The sequence below is a fragment of the Sceloporus occidentalis genome, unplaced genomic scaffold, assembly GCF_023333645.1.
Source record: "Sceloporus occidentalis isolate IW3139 unplaced genomic scaffold, rSceOcc1.0.p SCAF_2, whole genome shotgun sequence".
NCBI lineage: Eukaryota > Metazoa > Chordata > Lepidosauria > Squamata > Phrynosomatidae > Sceloporus > Sceloporus occidentalis.
In genome coordinates, this window is record NW_028316982.1 from 194,685,818 (window position 1) to 194,702,073 (window position 16,256).

Here is a 16,256-nt window from a genome sequence, read left to right on the forward strand (position 1 = left end):
AATCATTGCTTGTATTCAGCTCATTCCACCTTTGCACCAGATGAAGGAATCAGGTTCGGCATAAACATGCTTGAAATTGCCAAAAGGCCTTACAACCCTCCCTTACAGCATTAAGTACACTTCAGACTTCAATTCAGCAAGAGCCGGCTGCATCTGCATGGCATTTTGCGTGCTTGAATGAGACTCTGCCCAAGTGCAACAGCTCCATCTGTGCTCCATGAGACCAAGAACAAAATTTATTTTTCCACTCCTTTAAATTCACAGTAGTCTTAACTATCTTTAGCGAGAGGAAGAGAAGCACAGGCAGTGAGCTTCAGGCATGCAGTCTTTTTCTAGATTCCGCCTCTCATCTGTTTCATACAGGTGGTTTCATCAACATTATAAAAAAAATGACACACACATCCATCTCAATGATTAGCGAGTTCCAGAAATCACTGGCACCGACCAGAGCAAACACAGGATGTTTTCAGGGACACCAGGCAACCAACAAGCTACACAATTACCACCCCATCCTATAGTACCCACTACAGTGAGCCCTTGCATTCTGCTGGAGTTTAATTCCAGGACCTTCAGGGACACCAAAATCTAGGGATACTGAAGTCTCATTATATACAATGGCATAGTAAAATGGTGTCCCATTATATAAAATGGGAAAATCAAGATTTGATTTTTGGAATTTTTAAAAAATATTTTCAAGCCATAGATGGTAGAATCCATAGATGCAGAATCAGTGGAAGCGGAGTGCTGACTGTACTAGCAAACTTTCCAAGTGCTCTTAGGAAAGAAAATTCACCAACCACATGTAAGAAGTTGCCATAAGTGAGAAACAACTTAAAGGCACACAACAACAACATCTAGCACAGACTATCCAGTCCTGAATTCTGTCTTCACCAGAGCCAGTTAGATGCCTATGGGAAGCTTGTAGTTAGGACATGTGCTACAGGATGTTTCTATCTGTGTTTCCCTACCCAAAAGGTTCTATGTAGCACACTTTCTCTGATCCTAAAAAGTCACCATGATCAATTGCTGTTGTCAGTCTTATTCTCTATGAAAGAGTTGCTTGCTATGCTCTACTGTACTTTATGCTACAGATCGCTAAAATAGTGACTTTCTGCAAAAAACAAAGTGAACGATCTTAATATTTACACACATTTAAGTGGAATACTTATATGTTTATATTACTCAATTCAAATCATCCATCACCTGTCTTACTTTTTGACTGCATAGGAAACAGTCTTTATTTTTCTCAGGAACAACACACCAAGGACACACAGAACCTTTAAACTGCTAAAAAGTGAGCTAGAGATAGCAAACAACATTTATTCCCCAAAACTATTTTTGCTCACTGAGAAGAAAAGTTCAGTGCGATATTAACACAGCAGCCTTTCAGATTTAAATGCTTTAAAATCTGTGTTGTGGTACTGCCACTCTTTGCTCCAAATTGATGGAGGAGGCACACAGACATTTCAAAAATGCATTTTAAAAATGGCTTACATCTGTCATTGTCATTTTGCCCAGCAATGGCATCTTCCAAAGTGACAGACTTAGGCTTCTTTTCATTGTTTCCTTTGAAGTTTTCCCAGTCTGCTTGGTTGAATTTGCAGACCTCTGGGTCTTTGGTTGCTACATGGCCTTCTCTCTCTTTCATCTCCAACTCTGAGAAGCGCATCATGGCACGCTAGAAAGAAAATTGATATGAAAAAACAGATCTCACAGTAAGACCTACTTCATTTACCTTACCTTCTATGAAAGTATTTCCAAAAGGAAAAATTTTGTTCAACACCAAGGACCTAAATCCAATTACTAGTCGCAAATAGAGCAGACCCACTGAAGCAATGGGACTTACATAAATGTTGGCTGCCCATCTAGCAATTTAAGAGGTTAACTCTAGTTGGACTAGAAATTGGACTTAAGCCATGGTTTAATATATACAGAATCATAGAAAATATTTTAAAATCTCAGTATTGAATATACAAGACATACTGTATCTATATACAAAAATTTATATATACATATACACACACAGTTCTTCCATATATAAATATTTATTGTGTATTATATATTTAAAAGCATTGTCTTTTTGGGAGGGTATAACAAACAAAAAACAAAAACTTCACAATGAATAAAGACGATCATGGCCCACAACTTCCCTCTGTGTACTTGGAAATGAAATTTTAACTCAAAGGTTTATGCAAGATTCTAGTAATAAAAATTTGAAGAACTGACCTCACAGTAAGCAGCAGGTAGACATAAAATACTGTCCTCTTGTAATCCTTCCATCTATGTAATTAAAATGGGCACTCAATGGATCATTTAGATAATTTCATCCATTTTTATAAGCATCAACTGTCTCTTTTTAACAATGCAAAACAATTTGGCTTAACTCATGTTTTCATAAAACGCAAAAGTAACCTACAATAGTTGCCATCATTCAACATCAAATTCACTATAGCTTCTACTCCTTTATGCTATTTTTTTTTTTTTTTTTTTTTTGGCTTCCTGCAGAAGTTGCACTAAGCTTGCTAAAAATACAGCTGCTATTACTCTTTATCAAATGTCATATATGGTATATTAGTCAGTATCTCTCTTTTACTTTTTTTATCATTTTGGCCAAATACATGTAAACTATAGCAAACTATCTTTTCTTCTTAAAAAGAAAACAGGGCATGCATTCTTCATCTCCCCCTTAAGTAATACCACATATTATGCTTACAAAATTAAATAATTTAAAATATTTTTAACTAACATACAATTCATCTATTAATACTCAACTACCTCAGTCTTCATAGTAAAATCGAAATATATGCAAGTATTCTATAGCTGTGTCAAAGTAGATTTATACTTGTACATACATTCCCAAATCTGCATTAACATACCAAATATCACTCTCAACTGTGACTTTATTATAAAAGAATGCTTCAGTAGTTAAATCTTGGTGACTCACCTGCAGAGCCCGCTGTTCGCGACTCAGCTGGCTAGAATCTGCATACAGTTCAGTTGTAACACACTTGAATCGATCACCTACGTAACCAGCAGAGTTTGCAATTCTCTTTGCCACTTTAGATGGCTTAGGCTTCACGAGTTTGCCATCATTAGATTCTGTGCCCTCAGTCCCTTCTTTGACATATGCCTGATTGATTTCAATACTTGGCTGTGCATTTCCAATACAAATCTGTTTATTGTCATCTGGCACTTTGCAAAAAGACATAGCCAGGCCATCATTCCCATGAGCAGCCTCCAAGAACACAGAGGAAGGGGGAACTGTCAGTCTCTCTCTATTTTGGCTTATTGACAGATCCTCTTTTCTTAAATTGAACACTGGTGGATGTGGACTCTGGGCTTGCTTAAAGTTGTAAACTTCATGGAAATTATTTCTCCCACATTCTTCTCTCATTACACTAAAATCTCTGTGCTGAAAGGCTTGTTCTCCCTTGTGCTTTGTGGGGTCACTTGTTTGATTACCACTTTCAACTGGAAAACTGGTTTTTGTTACATTTGTTTCACCCTTTACATCTTGCTCATCCCTCAGTTCTGCAAACATGTGTTTGTCACTTTTGGCAGTATTCTTACTATTACTTAAAACCTGTTGTGATTTTACATTTCTGTCTGTAGTGGGTACTTCAAAATGTAGCTTAGTGCTGGTTTCCAGCACCTCTGGCAATCTATTTCTTAAAACAGGGTCCTCATAACGGAGCCTTTCATGCGATCTAGATCTCCTTTCTGATTTTTCATCTTTCAGCTCCAAAGCTGTGTGTGGTAACAACATTGGATGCACCATTCCCATACCTAATGCATCCTGATAGGTCATAAATTCACCTCTGCTAGTTGGCAGGCTGTATGGAATTGTAGGTTTGGGAGCCAGATGCCCAGGGAAAAGACTACCATTGGGTAAGAGAACTGGATGAGGATACATGGGTCCTTTTCCATGAAGAGACAAAGGGCCTATAGCTAAACTATCTGGAATAGGATATGGGAGATAACTCCTTGGATAGGGCAATGGTGGTGATCGGAATGCATCGTTAGGAGGAAAAAATATGGAACCTGATGGAAGTGTGCTTTCGTTTGTTTTGAAGATAGGTTCTTGATTATTGCATTTAGCTGCCTTATTACTATGCTTGGAAGATGAAGTTGCTAAAGGTTGCCCTACATGCTGTATGACAGATGCAGTGGTTTCTACTGAGCTGTTTGTCTTAGGGCAATCCACATTGGCATTTGGAGCTGGAGAAGCAGATGCTGGTCGGCCACCACTTGATACAGACCCCAAAATATTACTGACAACTGCTTCTGTGCCTCCCATCCTTGGGCAAGAAGAACTTCGTTGTTGTGGTGTCACCCAGTCCAATGCCTTGTTTTTCAATGGCACGTTTTTGCCACTGGTATCTTCATTGGGACCTGGGCCAGGAACAACCCAGGAGGAAGGTGCAGTGCTGATTATTTCAGGTCTATAGACAGGACAACCATTTCCAGGAGAAATAGTTTCTTTTGGAAGATCACCTCCAGGTAAAACCACTCCACTTCCAGCTCTGCTATGAACTAACACAGTTGGTGTCATTTTCTTAATGTGGTCTGATTTAGCTGTCTCTGCGTCAACAACTTTTGATGACAAATCAAGTGGTTTGTCTATAATTTCTTTGGTAACAGTTTGTTGCTTTTCCAACAATGGAGGGGATCTGCTGTCCTTCCTGTCATGACCCGTTTTCCTTGCATGCACTGTAGGCTGCTGAGAAATTTCACCTGTCTCATGTGTTTTAGAAGCCTTCCCACTAGAGGCCCTTGCAGTAAAGTCATTGCTTACGTTCATGTATGGCTTTGGGAGTACAACTGATGAAGGAGATGTTGAAATTCTAGAGAAGTGTTTGTGGAACTCTGAGTAAGCATCCCCAACCTGTGGTGGTAGATGGACTCTCGGCGAGGGTCGCGGTGAATGGGACAGGAGAACTGCAGGCTCTGTCGGAATATTACTAGCAGCTGTCTTAGCAGATGGAACCCGGGGCGGTTTGCTGTTCTGTATATGTGGGTAGGTGTGAGAGTCCAAAGGATTTCCAGGACTGACTCCCATCTTCCAAGACAAGGTTTTTTCTGGACAGTGTCCCAAAGGAGGAAGTGCAGGGGCTGCTGATGCAGCTGAGATCCTCAAGGGCGAAGCCAATGATGACTGAATGTGGGGCGCAACATAATGAGCAGGTGGCAAGTATAAAAAACGTTCACCATTGGTACAGACCGGTGAGTACGTCAGATGCTGTGGCAAGGTGTAGTTGGACTGCTGAGGTAGCAAGGCCTTATACATGTTCAATGAATACTTATTTGGTGATTCAAGAAAGGGATAAATAGCACCCTCCATGTAAGGATTTACCCAGGGTAACCTTAAGTAACTAGCACCATTGACACTGAGAGGGCTTGGTTTGTCGTTTGAGGTTCTGTCCAAGCCTAAGGTTTCCCCACCAGGTGGAACAGAACTCTTTTGTATTCCAGGTGGTGTTTTGTACATAGCACTGAAGCCATTAGGGGGCTTTCCAGCTGCATTTTCAATGGTTTCAGTGGGATTAGACTTGAACTGTATCTCTGGATTTCTTTCAGGCGCAAATCCAAGGCCAGAAATAGCACTTGTAGCATCCCGGGCCTTGTCTGAGCTAAGTCCACATAAACTGGAATAGACAATGCCACTGGGGACTCTGAGCCCTTCCCGCATAAGTCCCGTCCGGTCCATGCTCAGGGCAGCAAGGCTGTCAATGCGATGCACAGCTGTTGCATCCACCTCGATAGAATAAGAAATACATTACTTTGGCATTTAGTCAAAGTAAAACTCAAGTCTAGAAATACATTTTCAAATGACTGGAAATGACAAAAAGTAAACACTTTTTTTTCATTGTGAGAAACAAATGTGGGATGATTAAATAGATAAATGCAGAGGAATAAAGGAAATCAAACATTAAAAATTATAGGCTGCTTCACACTTAGGTTTAAAGAGCCTGTCTGTCATCTGCCAAGTTTGATTTTTTTAAAATTAACATAATTAATTTGATTGGCATCTAGATCCTTCCATACCAAGGATAACATCTACATAGATTCTCTCTTTAAATCAATGGTTCTCAGTCTTTGGTTCTCCAATGCTTTGGACTTCAGCTCCTAGAATCCTTGATCAAACTAGTTAGGACTTATGGGAGTTCAAAGCTTGGAAGATCAAAGTTTGACTGTTGTAAATAGAGATTACCTAATAATATTTGTTGTGCAATACACATTCTCACTAAAATAAATAGATTTCAACAGCCACATCCCCTCAACTACAGTACTTTTATAGTTATAGTTACAGCAGAAATCACAGATGAATATTTGTAGAAACCATACACCCATATTTCAAAAATATTGTAGATCAGGGATGATATCAAAAAGTACTTCTTTACTTCACTTCTTTACTTTAATTACAGCTTGTAAAGGCAAGAGAAATCTGCTGCAGGCACACAGGCAAACCCCTGTAAAAATAATGCTTGGGAGAGTCTCTGTCTCCTCTGCTGTCCCACTGGAAAAGGGCTGAGAGCTTCACTCAATTCTTTAAATATTTATACTCACCTTTCTTCTTCAAAGGTATACAAAAGGTTCACAGGTTGTCCCCCATTCTGCCCTGCTATTGAATCTATAGGAAGAACTTACACACCTATTCTATCAACCCAAGGCTACAAGCTCTCCATCACTGAATTCATAACTTTGGCAGAGATAATTGTAACACACCATACAATATTATACTGTACTGTACTCAAAGGGTTGTTCTAGAAATAAATACAACAGGATATGTTTGACCAGGAGGCTTTGTTCCTGTCACAAAAGAATTTTCTTACCATAATGCTGAATGGCCTCTCTGGGTAGCAAGAAGTAAGGTTACCTAAAAGTTCTTTTAATCACCACATGTAAATGAAAATACAGTACAAAAACTGAGTGGAAAACAAATTAAACTATCTGTTTCTTACCACACTGTGGTTCAAGTGATTTTCTTCCCTTAATTCCAGCCTGTTTTTTGCAGCATCTCCATCATTAACTGGGATTTTCCTATTTTCAAAACATACACAAAAAAAGAGCCATAAACAAAATTTTCAGTACTTCCTTGCAATGTTTGTATTATTGTCTTTATGAATACAAACTGATAAACATGATGGCTGGAGTCCTGCTGATGTCTTACGCACACATAGGTTCTCTTATTCATGTGGTTGTACTTTTTTTTTCTCTGCTGCACAATGGATGTATTCAGTTCATAGTTGTATTTGCAAAGGTTTGAAAGTGCAACCATTTCACATGCAGTTGCACATTCATGGATGGAGCACAAATGTTCATCATGGCCTTCTATGTACTGCTGGATTCACTAAGACTGCAAAAACATTAATAGCACATTCCCCATTATGCAATTCAACAGTAAAGTAAGCACGCTGATACACCATCAGTTGCACAACATCAGTATTCAGCAGAAAGGTGGTGTAGCACAACAATAGAAAACACTGATAAAGAATGAACCTCTTAGTTCCAACTTTCAAATCCTAGGGACAGAACTGCTGACATGTGGCAGAAGGAAAGTGTCATCATTACCCAGAAGGAAAGTTCTAATATTTAAAATGGCACCAATGGTTTTTAAGATAAAAGCAGCTCCTACACTTTTGCCCAGCCTTAACATACTACTGCTCCAACTACACCTGCAAGATGCAGTTGGACAAAAACAGAAAGATAGCATCCTGCTCATGTGAATATCCTTTCTTTTACATTGGATAACAATACGCAATATCATGGATGTCTCCCCAAACAGCCCAGGTCATCTGGTTTCTTACTATGCATGAATAATCCAAAGTTATGAAGTGGCATGGGGAAACCCTTACCTTCAAAGATTACAACAGTGAACAAAAATAAAGAGGTACATGTGTATCTTTTGAAATTTGGGCATTAATGTAAAGAATGAATCTCTCATTAATAATACTTAATAGCACAATTTTATATTCAAGTGAGTGGATAGATCCAAAAATGAGCTATGAAGTCAGTCCCACTGAATTCAACAGGCTGCTTCAAAGGAAAAATACAGTACAGGTATGCCTTAGTTAACAAAGGAAATATGTTCCTGGGCATGACTTCTTTAACAGAAACTTTGGCCCGGCACAGACTGGCGCAAAGCATCGGCCTGGGGCTGATTTTAAAGCTCGGGAGAGCCCACATGGGGGCCGCCATGATGATGTACACACAGCGCAGCGTTTAAACAGTGCTGTGCCAGGCATACGTCATCAGTGTGCATGAGGGTGGTAATGGCGCCCTGAACGCAGCACAAAAAGAACCCGCCAGGAGCGGGTTCTTTTTATGCCTCCCAGAGACTGCACCATTTGGCAGGTGCGGCCTCCGTGTCGGGGGGGAGAAATGGGAGGCTGCAGGCTGCCCTTTCAGGGCAGACTGTACAGCCCCTTTGATACCAGAGGAAAAAATAACATGGAAAGAATAGGGATAGATTTCTGAGTCACAAAAAGAAGGGCAGTTCAATTGCCCTTGTTGAAAACTAGCAATATGCACATGTGAAATGAAACAACCAGGTTAGGCAAACCTTGCATAAGTAAACAAAAATATCCTTAAACTTCTAGAGTCCAATTGAAAGCTTCTTACAAAATGTATCCAGGGATGATTTTATTTATAAATCATTTATATATTTATAACATTGCCTCCACTTTCCTTATAACTGTTAATCAGTTCTACACTCTTTTTTAATATATTGGGGGTAGTTGGTGAGGCAGGCTTATCTGCTCTCCCCATTTCTATCTGTTTTGCTGCTCATACATGTTCAGTAAAGGATTCTGGAGACAGCTATTGCTTACCTTGCCTGTTTTACATGCACACACTTAAATAATAAATAATAATAGATAAAACTTTTATTTATATCCCACACAATGCTGCAAATTGACAATGAAGGTCTAGGTTTCTTCAGCCCTCCATCACCATCCTCCCAATGCTGATACTGTTTAAAAAATCTAGATGGACAGAGGACAAGGATGAAAAGGGCAGCTATGTGGCCATAAAAAGGCTTTGTGGAAAGAAGCTTCTTTGCCAGAGGTTTTGTTAACAGAGTATGCCTCTGTATGATCACAGCCAAGGATTTCTAAATTGAACATGGCTTAAATTAATCACAACTAACTTATTAATTTCAGTGGAACTTAACCATGACTAGGTGACTGTTTATCATAGTATAAAATTATACAAAGATTTAACTGCTGGACCAACTATTTGTCCTACTTTGCGGATCACATCACGGGGAAACTCAAAAGCAACATGAATGCAGGTTTTAGTCTTCGTCACAAACATAATGAACTGCAGCAGCAACTTTAAGGGTATATACTTGGTAATATGTTCCACTAAGATCAAAGAGACTTACATACATCTATTTAGGCCTGGGATTATGTGCACATATCCATAAACAAAACAGAGAGAAGGTGACGGGTTTGCGGCCTAAATTTTGAAAAAGCGCTTTTTGGTTACCTGAACTTAACAAAATAACACATCAGGGGCTAGTCTGCACCCATTAGATGTAAACCTTTCCTCTTCAGCCATTACTGCTTCATAAATGGTATCTTCCCAAAGTGATCCTCATGTTGAAAAAAGAGTTGATTTAGTATGGCATGCAGAAGGCAAATTAACTCTGCAGAAATATACTACACAGTTTAACTTTTCTGAAACTTAAATATTTACCTGTCTTCATTAATGCCACACATGCGGACCCTCTCATTGCTCATCCAGCTATGAACGTTGGCATAGAGGGGGGTTGCAGAAAGCATGACGTCACCTTAGAACAGAGGCCTTCCTTCACGGGTGTTTAAAATCTATTTGGAAGCAAGAAAACATGGACTTGAGAAGACTGGCTTAGGATGAATTGGAAAGATCACAAGGAAAGTCATCAGTCTCCTTTTTTGATCATTGATAAGGAACACAGAATTGGTATGGGGCATGATCCCAGTTATAGGTACAATGACATAAATCTTTTTCTCCAACTTAGGGCCCAAACAGACAGGCCAAAATAAAGCTGGTTTGGGTCATTTTGGAGGTATGCTGTTTAAATGATGCATGCATCCTAAGAGGCCAGAAACTGCACCAAAGTTGGCTTTGGCACGGCTTCCGGCCTCTTAGGATGCATGCATCATTTCAACAGCATACCTCCAAAGTGACCTGAAGCAGCTTTATTTTGGCCTGTCTGTTTGGGCCCATGCTTCCTGAAAATTAAAGCCTATCCCATGCAACTGTTATTCAGTTTCAACCTTTACCTGCACTGTCTTTTGTTAGAAATGGAAACTATTATGGATCCATGATAAAAAGTCCCTTGACTTCTACTCTGATAACAGATACCTCTTTGACTCTTCAGCAAAATGTGTTGTTGCTGTTGTTGTGTGCCTTCAAGTTGTTTCCGACTTTCCAACTTACAACAACCTTAAGGCGAACCTATCAAGGGTTTCCTTGGCATGTTTCTTCAGAGGGAGTTTGCCATTGCCATCCTCTGAGGTTGAGAGAGTGTGATTTGCCTGAGATCATCTAGTAGGTTTCCATGACCAAGCAGGGATTCAAACCTTGTTCTCCAGAGTCATAGTCTGATGCTCAAATCACTACACCACGCAAGCTCCAGCAAAATAGACCTTTACTTTTGTTACTCTGGAATAAGGTGTTGGCCCCTGTTGACATGTACACAGTGATGACACTATTCAACTGTTGATAAGAAAATTCCATACTGGACTCTGGTTAGAATAAGATCTCCAATCAAACCAAGTCAGACATACTATAATTGGTGCACTTTTTGTAGAAGGGCTGGACAAGTCGGGACCCTGGCCTATTTTAGGGCCCTCGCCGCTTCTGGAGTCCCTGGGCAATCCCTTTCCCACTCAACCACCCTGAAAAAGTATTTTCCAGGAGCAGCACCTTTTCAATAAAGCACAGCAGGCTAACATTTTTTAAAAAAACAACATCACAATAAGAAAGACTTCCAGCCACTTCTGGGGAGGGTAACCTTTTTGGTCACCCATGAGTCCACCAGTGGTAATTGAGACCTGGATCTGTTGCAGCTGCCCACTGCAACTGACAGCATTTATCCACCACCACTTTACTAATTAAAATGACTTGATGATTACTCATAAATGGCTAAAGTTTGCAATAAAATCTATAAAGCCTCAAAACATATTGTGGAAAAACACACCAACAGAAATCTGTCCAAAAAGAAGTTCTTTGATATCCTAACAATTTCAGAGAGCAGGCAGATCCCAGGATAACTTTTACAGGGTGCAAAAGCACAAACTTTGTTTGCATAATGTCCCTTTTGAGTTTCTTCTAAAGAATTTATTTCCTTCATGCAGCAAACAACATCACCTTAAGCATATCCAGTGACAAGAACTGATACATTAGCCACTAATGTCCTACTGAAATCAATGGAATCCAGCATTAGGGAACTTACAAATGATGGGTCCTGCTCTGAAACAAATATGAGTGAACGTGAAACACCTACAAGTCTGATAGGTTTCCACCAGTTAACAACACTGGGGCTCTGGAGATTACATGTACTGGACCTTACAGTATCTGGAACAACACAGCAACAACACCTTGAGAAAATGCAGACCTGTGACTAAAACTGTCATAAAAAGAAATCTACTGTATAATCTTTAACACCTTTTCTTGATAAAGAAGCCAATAGAGCTTTGAAAGCTTGCATCGTGTATTTTGTGCATTTCGGCCAGTCTAATAAAAGTATCAGTTTCTTGGATTTGGGATATTATTGTATTGGACCTTACAGAGTGTGCAAATATTATATGTCACCAGTCTCTAATGAAATACTCCAGTAACTAAATATGGAATCACAACACATCCTTGGGGCCAGAGCAGGAAGAGCCTGAGGCTGAATCTTCACTGCAAAAATAATCCAGTTTGACATCACTTTAACTGCCATGGCTCAATGCTATAGAATGTTGGGAGTTGTAGTTTGTTGTGGCACTAGTGCTCTCTGAGATAGGTTAACTGTCTCACAAAACTACAATTCCCCAAATCCCGTAGCAGTTAGCCATGGCAGTTAAAGTGGTGTCAAAATGGATTGTTTCTGCAGTGTGGTTGCATCCTCGGGCTCTTCCTGCTCTGGCCCCAAGGATGTGTTGTGATTGCTTATTTGGTTACTGGAGTGTTTTTTAGAGGCAATTAAAGTCGTGTCAAACCAGATTATTTCTACAGTGTGAGTCCTGCCCTAGTGGGAAAGAGGGAGGGAGGGAGGGAAAGATATCCCCATCCTCCTTAGGAAAAACAGGAAAACCAAGGCCCTTTTCATATTTCCTAAGGAAACCTCCTGAGAGCCAACATGGCCTCTTGCTTTAAGTGCTGGACTATGACTCTGGAGACCAGGGTTAAATTCCCAGCTCGGCCATGAAACCCACTGGATGACTTTGGGCGTCACACTCTCTCAGCCTCAAGAAAAAGCAAGGGCAAACCTCTCCTGAACAAATCTTGCCAAGAAAACCCCACGATAGGGTCGCCATAAGTCGGAAAGGGCTTGAAGGTACACCACAGACAAAAAAAGGAGACCTTGGTGCAAAACACACTGCAGAACTAATCCAATCTGAGAGCGCTTTAACAGCCCTGGCTCAGAGCTAGGGAATCCTGGGAAAAGGCAGTTTTATGAGACACTGTGTGGTACCAAGTCCGATTCCCAGGATCCCTAGTAAGATGCCAATCTAATCTGTACTGAAGAAATGATGCCGTTTTGGCAATGCTTTAAAACTGCCATGGCTCAAGGCTGTAGAACCCTGGGATTTTGCAGTTTTTGTGAGACATTCAGCCTTTTCCTTCGGAAAGCACTGGTGCCACAACACACTACAAATCCCACACTAAGCCAGGGCAGTGAAAGCGGTCTCAAACCGGAGGGTTCCTGCAGTGTGTTTGGGAACCTTCCTAAAGGCCTTTGCTTTCTCCAAGAAAAAGCACAAAAGTTGGCAGGGCTGGGAAGGAGTGGAATGCCAGCCGGGGCAAACAAGGAGGATCTAATTTTAAACCTGGAGCCAGTCTTGCCTTTTTCCTGGAGGAGGAGGAGGAGGAGGAGGAGTGAGTTCCCATCCTGGCCCAGAAAGGGGTTAAAAATAGTAAGTAGGTTGGTAATCTCCCTCTCTGCTGCTGGCTCTCCTTCTCCCCGATCCCCACCCTTTTGATTTGATTAAGTAACCCAACCCTGGTGGCTTTGGCCATTGCAGCTCTTGCAGCCCCTGCGCTGGCAGTGCTTTCGGTAATTCAATGACGCCTGGGCTCCCTCCAGGGAAAGGCATCATTAGCGGGCTCAATGGAGAAGCATTAGCAGCCCCGAAAGGGGGCAAGAAGGAGGAGAGGAAGAAGAGGATGCAGCCCAGATGGGCAAGAAGGAGGAGGAGGAGGAGGAGGATGCGGAGGATGCTTCCTTGGTCCCTTCCCCTCCCAGACAAGGCATCTCCACCCGCATTAAATCCTAGTTTGCTGCCTGAGTGAAGTGTCAGGACAAGCTGGGTTTTATTAACACGATTATCGCGGTGCATGATTTATTCCAGGGCTGGCTTTTTAATTGCTCTTCGGAGGGTTCAGCAGGCGTTTCTTTTGACTGAGCTTCAGCCTGCATCCCGCTGTTAAATGCCCGCTTAATAATAAGGAGGGGAGAGCCTTTTCAGGCACACAGGGAGGAGGGAGGAGGGAGGGGGAAAGAAACACCCCCTCTTTTTCTTTTCCTTTTTTCAACCCTTCCTCTTTCCAAAGAAAGAGAAAGCTAATGGCAGGGATTTCTGGGTGTTGTCGTTGTTGTTGTTGTTCTAGTTGCTAAGGCTGCGATCCGTAACTGGGAGGGATTTGCAGTGAAGCAAAAGGGATTTACTTTGTAGCCAAGGTGCCTAGGATCGCTTCTGGTTGTGGCTCTAGGAGTTGCTGCTGCTGCTGTTGTGTGCCTTCAAGTCTTTCCTAAGGCAAAAGACGATCGATCGTGGGGCTTTCTTGCAAAGGCTTGTTCAGAAGGGATTTTCCCTTCAGGCTGAGAAAGTGTGACTTCTGCAAGGTCACCCAGTGGGGTCCCAGGTTCCAGCAGGGATTCGAATCCGGGTCTCCAGAGGCCACAATCCAAAGCCTAAGCCACATCACAACCATCATGCATCTGAGGAAGTAGACTTTAGTCTAGGAAAGCTCATCCTGCCGATTTCTTTCTTTCAGTGCTACAAAATCTCTACCTATTGATTCTACAGACTAACACGGCTATGTCTTTGAATTCCGCAACAACCCTGTGAGGGTTGCAAAAGACTGTCCTTGGACCTCTCTGGCTTCAACTGGCTGGGACCCCCCCCCCAAAAAAAAAAAGCACCAGCAGGGAAGTGGGGCTAGCCCCAGGGTGACCAGGTGTCCTCCTTTTCCAGGACACGCTCTACATTTCAACCTTCTGTCCAGGAGGAATGCCAAAAATGCCCTCCATTTGGAGAACAGCTAAGCAGCATGCATTTTATCTTGGTATGAACATTTTTAGCTTTTCCTCTGGAATGTCCTCCATTTTTCTCGCATGTCCTCCCTTTTATGATGACCTGTCCTCCTTTGTGGGGAAGGCATCTGCTCACCCTGGGTTGGCCCTCACATGCAAAAAAGGGCATTGGGAACCACAGGGCCTAAATGCCCAACTTCACACTCTAGCCACAAAACTCTTGCATGGCTTTCATTCACTTTCGATTCCCAGCTGGGCCATGGAAACCCACTGGGTGACCTTGGGTGAGTCACACACTCTCAACCCCAGGAAAAAACCCAAATAGGCCCACCTTAGGGGCAGAAGGGAGTTGAAGGCACACAACAACAGAGCAAAGCAAGGGGGGAACTCAAGTTGTACCTAGCCTGACCCAAAAAAAAAAGCATCTGGGGTAGCCATGTTGGTCATATAGTAAATCCAATAACATCCAAACCATGATGCCTTTATTGGGCCAACCAAAATGCACAACTATATGTTGCAAGCTTTCGAAGTCACACTGGCTTCTTCATCAGGCAAACAGGAGAAAGAAATTGAAGATGTTAGTCATAGGCCTGTATTTTCTGTTTATGGTCTTGGTTCAAATGGTAGGGAGGGCTAACCTGACTCAATAATTCAGAAATTAATACCTAGGAATTCCCTGCATTTTCTCCTAAATCCTTCAGCCGCCTCTTGTCCCTTCTTCAATCCTTTTAGGACTCCTAGCAAGAACATGAAATGGCATCCTCCCTCCCAAAGAGTTTGCATGTCAGAATAATGAAGTAGGCCCGAAAGCTTTGGAGAAAAGGAGAGGACACCCTTCGCCTTCCTTCTCTTTTCCCCCCACCAACCCCACACTAATACTACTACTACTACCACCATCACCTGCAGAGAGAGGCTAGGAGGAAATACTGCACTATCATTCAAAAGGAGTTATTCTACTGGAAAAGACGGGTTTTGCAGAACAGATTTACTGTTTTCCAGATGCCCTGCTCATGTTTTCAAGTCTCCAAGCCTGGAGAGAGTTGATTTAGTTTTACAAACGATGCCTCATCTCCAAGGAGTGGAGGAACACACGGGCCAAAGAGATAGTAAGACTGAAAGGAGAGCCATGCACTCATAGGCTGCATCTGCAAAGCACAAATAATCCAGTTTGGCACTCCTTTAGCTGCCTTAGCTGCCGTGGTTCAGGGCTATGGAATTCTGGGAATGGTAGCTCTGTGAGACGTTAAACCTTTTCTCTCAGAGAGCTCTGGTGCCACAACAAACTCCAGTTCCCAGAATTCCACATCCTTGAGATATGGCAGTTAAAGTGGTGTCAAAGCGGATTATATCTGCAGTGAGGGTGCAGCCTCAGGCTCTTCCTGCTCTTGGCTGGCCTCAAAGATGTGTTGAGATTTCATATTTGGTCACTGGAGTATTTCTTTAGAGACCATGTCACCTGTCATATTTGCACACCCTGTAAGGGTCCAATACAGTCAGTCTCCAAAATAATGTCCAAAATCCACAAAATTCCCAGAATTCTATCATTCTGAGCCATGGCACTTGTCCCAAACTAACTGCAGCAATAACCCAGTTTGAGACTGCTTTAGATGCCCTGACTCAATGTTAGGCAATGTTGGGTATTGTAATTTATTGTGGAACCAGGCCTCTCAGACAGAGAAGGCTAAATGTCTCACAAAACTACAGTTCCCAGGATTCCCCAGCATTGAGCCAGGGCAGTCAAAGCGGCCTCAAACTAGATTATTTCTGAAGTGCAGATGCAGCCATGGCCGAGGTATATCTGTGCCCA

The 16,256-nt window shown here is 41.9% G+C and overlaps 1 protein-coding gene across 9 annotated transcripts in view; it reads right to left on the bottom strand.

Annotated features, from left to right (window-relative positions):
* Positions 1–16,256, bottom strand: part of BCOR (BCL6 corepressor) — a 165,616-nt gene that overhangs the window by 40,578 nt on the left and 108,782 nt on the right. For 8 of the 9 annotated variants that reach the window (XM_089511847.1, XM_089511845.1, XM_089511843.1 and 5 more), the window contains exons 2-6: positions 9,700–9,830; positions 6,963–7,041; positions 2,945–5,755; positions 2,227–2,280; positions 1,495–1,678 (exon numbers count right to left, since the gene is read on the bottom strand). In XM_089511847.1, coding sequence (XP_089367973.1) covers positions 1,495–1,678; positions 2,227–2,280; positions 2,945–5,755; positions 6,963–7,041; positions 9,700–9,785 — 3,214 coding nt within the window. In that variant the 5' untranslated portion in view covers positions 9,786–9,830. The remainder of the gene's footprint in view (positions 1–1,494; positions 1,679–2,226; positions 2,281–2,944; positions 5,756–6,962; positions 7,042–9,699; positions 9,831–16,256) is intronic. The other variant, XM_089511849.1, reaches the window with a different exon arrangement.